This window comes from Polypterus senegalus, chromosome 3 (assembly GCF_016835505.1).
Source record: "Polypterus senegalus isolate Bchr_013 chromosome 3, ASM1683550v1, whole genome shotgun sequence".
Taxonomy (NCBI): Eukaryota; Metazoa; Chordata; class Cladistia; order Polypteriformes; family Polypteridae; genus Polypterus; species Polypterus senegalus.
In genome coordinates, this window is record NC_053156.1 from 38,767,216 (window position 1) to 38,773,215 (window position 6,000).

At 42.7% G+C, this 6,000-nt stretch overlaps 1 protein-coding gene across 1 annotated transcript in view; it reads right to left on the reverse strand.

The window, feature by feature from the left end:
* LOC120525034 (solute carrier family 2, facilitated glucose transporter member 4-like) overlaps positions 1 to 992 on the reverse strand; it is a 105,782-nt gene extending 104,790 nt beyond the window's left edge. Inside the window, exon 1 of the mRNA XM_039746978.1 lies at positions 748 to 992. Within this exon, the coding sequence (XP_039602912.1) occupies positions 748 to 780 (33 nt within the window). The 5' untranslated portion in view covers positions 781 to 992. The remainder of the gene's footprint in view (positions 1 to 747) is intronic.
* Positions 993 to 6,000: the final 5,008 nt, after the last annotated feature.

Here is a 6,000-nt window from a genome sequence, read left to right on the forward strand (position 1 = left end):
GGAAAGAGCCTAATTATATTAATTTTAGAATAGCAAGCAGGATAAATAAAAATCAAGACCAGTATGATAAATTAAATCAAAAGTCAACTTCACATTTTTAAACAATGCAACGCATAACTTAAAAACACAGCTGTGCACAATTATGTTAGTTTATAACACCGAACATGTTTATCTCGTTTTCTGCACGGCATTGAGGTGCTCTGTGGCTGCATAATAAAACTGAAATCCGCATGTAATTAATAATACACTATTGTGTATTCTGCACATCTGTAACAAATTGACTTTGTAGCTGAACTTGAACAGTTCCTTCCAAGCTTGGACACATGCCTCATGTTTTGTAAGTCCCGTCTTACAAAAGAAGCAATGTTAGCAGGACTCCGTCCTGAATTGGGCATCAATTCATTGCAATGCAGTCTTACTCGGAACGCATGTTGAGCTCCACACAATGAAAAGTCTCCACCTTCGACAAAGGCAAGAAAGGACCTCACACACGGGGAGAACATTTGAACTCTGTACAGAGCTTAATTTCAAAGGGACACTATGTCGCGTGTGTAAATAGTGAGAGTTAACTGTTTCATTAACTTTACACTTAATACCTAAGAAAGAAAGAAAGAAAGAAAGAAAGAAAGAAAGTTCTCGATACCGTAATATATATATAACCTTTTATGTGCTTTGCCTGGCAGCAATATCATTGTTATAGTTTCTTGTAAGAAACAAAGAATGAAACGAACTAAACCCACAACGTACCTCTCCTCCAATCTGATGAAACCTTGCCGACATGAGAATGCCTTTTCCTCGTTTCTTGTGCAGAAGGGCAGCTGCTCAATTAACTTCCAGATACACGGTTTGGTAGATAACTTACAAAAGTAAAAAAATCTGTTTCTCGTCGTGCTGCTTGTTATTTGAGACTTTTTGGTCTTGAAGTCGGTCACCCTTACCAGTCACCATGTCCCAGCTACTGAGCTCTCTCGAAAGACAGCAGTACAACATGTCAGCATGGAAGTTCAGTTGACCTTCCAAATTATTGCCATGCTGGGGGCGGAGGAATAAGTAGAGGGAGGTACTACGTCAAGGCTGGTAAGGCAGCTCCCGAAATTTTTTCAGCGGAACGACTGCAATTAAAAATAATAGACAGCATGCACAAGACTTTCGCACGGGCTAAAACCGACCAGACCATGGTCCAGGGAGCTACTGGAACCCTGTAATCAAGATGTAAGAAAATATATACGTTTTTGTTTTTCAAAGAAATATTCTTGTCAAAGCAGCCTTCTTTATTGTGAGTCGCATTGGATAAAGGCGACAGACAATCTTCTTCGTTTGGCTGCTCTCGTAAATCTTTATCTCCTTTACCGTTAACATTGAGATAACCAACGTTAGCCTCAAGCGCACGGTCATTACACGGTTTAGGAAAGGCAGCTGCAGGAGTAGAGCTAAATTCGGGTTGTCGGAATAAAAGCGTGTGGGAAAAAAAACACGATTTGGTCAGTATCATATATCGCAGTTCAATGCTGAAACATACGAAGAAGATGACATTGCAGTAACGGTAAATTCTGCTGCCACATAAAATTACCCTTCAGGCACCAAAAGTGTTAGGCATCTTTCAAAACTGCTGTTCGCTGATTCCCTAATGCAAGCGATATCTATCAGGTACAAATGATCTATTAAAGAATTTCAGTCTATCCATGAGTGAAAGCAACTTTGATGTAATTGACACTCAGGCCAACAGACATACACACTGGCAATTCGTCCGTCACCGCACATACCACATCATAAGATACCAAAAACATTTTCAACGCCCGCTTTTAATCCTGCTCAGGGTCGCCATGAAACCAAATTTCCCAGTCAGTTATGACCATCTTCTGGCTTTATTTGCATTTATTGTATATGGTTATTCAAAAGCATGACGTTGAAAAATTTACTGATTAACTGAACTTTTACATGAAATACCTTATGGGCCATCCTGGACATGGATAGCGAATTTGCATTTTATTGACAACAACTTGCGTGTCATTTCGTACAAAAGTAAGAAAACCCTTTGGAAAATAAAATCATTCTCCAGCGCTTTACATACCGGAGCAGAATGTTGTTGTTAAAAAATGGTTTGTAGGTCTTTTGATAATGAACAACGGGTAAAGTTTATTGGCAGCTGGACAAAAGAGCCCAGAGCTGAAATTATAAACCTGCTGATGTGTTTTAATTTTTTTAAATTTCTTTTTTAGTTTTCCCGTAACCGCTGAAACTACCTTAAACTGTGAAAACAACTACCTTCTAAAATAATGTTTTTATATATGTTTCTGTTTCTCCTTCTCAAACTCTTTTTTTTCAAAACAGATTGCTGTGGGATCAAGCTCTCTTATTTTTTAATATTTGACATGGCATTCTGTGTTCTGATGGCTATCAAGTATAATATAAGTTTTGGCATTGCATATCTCAGCCTCTCTCTGTCTTTATATTACTCATAATCTCAGACACTACTTGCTGTTCCTTTGTAGTGCATATTCAAGTTAAGGTGACTCCTAAACTTTGACATTACACAAACAACTTTTCTGTGTTTCTTTTAGAACACCTTGGTGAGACCCAAACAATGCTTCAAACCCAGGAGGCACCTTTGCTTCTAAAACCACCCCTGTCAGGAGTGCAGAAATGTCAAATGTACTATAGAGAAAAGCTTCAAATAATAAAAGTGTATACAGTAATTTCAGTAGCTCTTTGTATAGTGCACACTACATAATAATCATTGTAAAAATATTCTAAACAAAATTTGAGGTCATTTTTTATGTTCAACTGTTATGTGGTGGGTTGTACCATTCCTTCAGTGTTTAACCTTTTGTTCAATTCTTTTGCTGTATGTGGGGTCTCCTTTGTCCCATCCTCAAAAATGTTGCCTGTCACAGTTAAAAAGCATCTTCTCATATTCATAGACAACTCTAAAGTGGCTGAATTTCTGTTTCTGTATCCAGCTGCTGAAATATTTGATATTGTATAGATAGATAGATAGATAGATAGATAAATAGATAGATAGATATAGATTCACACACTCCAGCAGCAGCATACTGATAAAGAACAATATTAAAGAGTGATAAAAATGAAAGTATAACAGACAATAATTTTGTATAATATTAACATTTACCCCCTGGGTGGAATTGAAGAGACACATAGTGTGGAGGAGGAACGATCTCCTAAGTCTGTCAGTGGAGCAGGACTGTTGCTGAAGCTGCTCCTTTTTTAATTCCAAGGGGAAATTCACATACTACAGCAGCATACTTATAAAGAACAATATTAAATTAAAGAGTGATAAAAATGAAAGTATAACAGACAATAATTTTGTATAATATTAACATTTACCCCCCGGGTGGAATTGAAGAGACACATAGTGTGGAGGAGGAACAATCTCCTAAGACTGTCAGTGGAGCAGGACTGTCGCTGAAGCTGCTCCTCTGTCTGGAGATGATCCTGTTCAGTGGATTTTCCATTACTGACATGAGCCTGCTCAGTGCCTGTTGCTCTGCCATGGATGTCAAACTGTCCAGCTCTGGGCCTACAATAGAGCCTGCCTTCCTCACCAGTTTGTCCAGGCGTGAGGCATCCCTCTTCTTTATACTGCCTCCCCAGCACATCACCGCGTAGAAGAGGGTACTCGCCACAACTGTCTGATAGAACATCTGCAGCATCTTATTACAGATGTTGAAGGATGCCAGCCTTCTAAGGAAGTATAGCTGGCTTTGTCCTTTCTTACACAGAGCACCAGTATTGGCAGTTCAGTCCAATTTATCATCCAGCTGTACTCCCAGGTATTTATAGGTCTGCACCCTCTGCACACAGTCACCTCTGATGATCACGGGGTCCATGAGGGGCCTGGGCCTCCTAAAATCCACCACCAGCTCCTTGGTTTTGCTGATGTTCAGGTGTAGGTGGTTTGAGTCCTTGATTAGGTTCTTATACTCCTCCTCCTGCCCACTCCTGATGCAGCCCACGATAGCAGTGCCGTCTGCAAACTTTTGCATGTAGCAGGACTCCGAGTTGTATTGGAAGTCCGATGTATATAGGCTGATCTGGACCGGAAAAAGTACAGTCCCCTGTGGCACTCCTGTGTTGCTGACCACAATGTCAGGCCTGCAGTTCCCGAGACGCACATACTGAGGTCTGTCTGTAAGAAAGTTCACGATCCATGCTACCAGGTATGAATCTACTCCCATCTCTGTCAGTTTGTCCCTAAGGGGTAGAGGTTGGATGGTGTTGAAGGAATTAGAGAAGTCCAGAAACATAATTGTTACAGCACCACTGCCTCTGTTCAAGTGGGAGAGGGATCGGTGTAGCATATAGATGATGGCATCCTCTGCTCCCACCTTCTCCTGGTATGCAAACTGCAGAGGGTCGAGGGTGAGGCCTCAGGTGGTGAAGCAGCAGCCGCTCCATGGTCTTCATCACATGTGATGTCAGAGCGACAGGCCGGAAGTCGTTTAGCTCACTAGGACATGATACCTTTGGGACTGGGGTGATGCAAGATGTTTTCCAAAGCCTCGGGACTCTCCCCTGTTCCAGGTTCAGGCTGAAGATGCACTGTAGAGGACTCCCCAGTTCCAACACACAGGCCTTCAGCAGTCATGGCGATACTCCATCTGGACCCGCTGCTTTGCTGGCACAAAGTCTCTTCAGCTCTCTGCTTACCTGGGCTGCTGTAATTGTGGGTGGGGATGTCTCTCCAATGCAGGTATCAGCAGAAGGATGAGTGGAGGGTACATCGTTCCCAGGTGAGAGTGGGTTAGGGTGGTCAAACCTGTTGAAGAAGTTGTTCATCTGGTTTGCTCTCTCCACGTCTCTCTCAATGCTGGCACTCCGCTTCGAGCTGCAGCCAGTGATGATCTTCACCCCATCCCACACTTCCTTCAAGCTGTTATTCTGCAACTTCTGCTCCAGCTTTCTCCTTACTGCTCCTTCGCCGCCCTGAGCTGGACTTGGAGTTCCTTCTGCATGCGCTTGAGCTCATGCTGATCACCACCTTTAAAAGCCCTTTTCTTCTGGTTCAAAAGGTCCTTGATGTCACTTGTAATCCATGGCTTGTTGTTAGCATAGCAGCGTACTGTTCTTACTGGAACTACAATGTCCATACAGAAGTTAATGTAGTCAGTAGTGCAGTCAACAACCTCCTCAATGATCTCACTATGTGACCCCTGCAGGATATTCCAGTCCGTAGTTCCAAAGCAGTCTCTCAGAGCCTGCTCTGCCTCAGGGGACCACTTCCTGAATGTGGTTGTAGATAGCCCCCTCACTCTTGGTTTGTAGTGAGGCTGAAGCAGAACCAGGTTATGATCTGCTTTCCCAAGCGCAGGCAGCGGGGTGACACTGTATGCGTCTTTAACGTAGGTCGACAGTAGGTCGATAGTCCTATTTCCCCGGGTGTTACCATCCACATACTGGGAGAAGGCAGGTAATGTTTTGTCCAGCGTCACATGGTTAAAGTCTCCTGCTATTAGCACAAGTGCCTCAGAGTGCTGTGTTTGTAACTTAGCAACAGCAGAATGGATTATGTCACCCGCTATCTCCATGTCTGCCTGATGAGGGATGTAAACAATAACAACAATGACATGTCCAAACTCTCTGGGCAAGTAATAGGGGCGCAAACTTACGGCCAACAGTTCGATGTCCCTGCAGCAAGTGGAGATTTTAATGTTTACATGTCCAGAGTTGCACCACCTTGTATTGACATAGAGAGCGACTCCCCCTCCTTTCTGCTTCCCGCAGGTACTTGCGTCTCTGTCCGCTCTAACTGTGCTTAACATGGGTAGCTCCATGTTAGCATCTGGAATGTTAGTTGCTAGCCACGTTTCACTAAAACACAGCAAACTGCATTCTCTGTAAGTCCTGACATTTTTCACCAGCGCAGCCAGGTATGTGAAGTCTAGGTATGGCTGAGACCTTCAGATTATTACCAGTAAGAATGGCACCAGATCATTATGCTAGTAGGTTCTGAAAATAAACTGATGTAATTTTCTCTGCAAA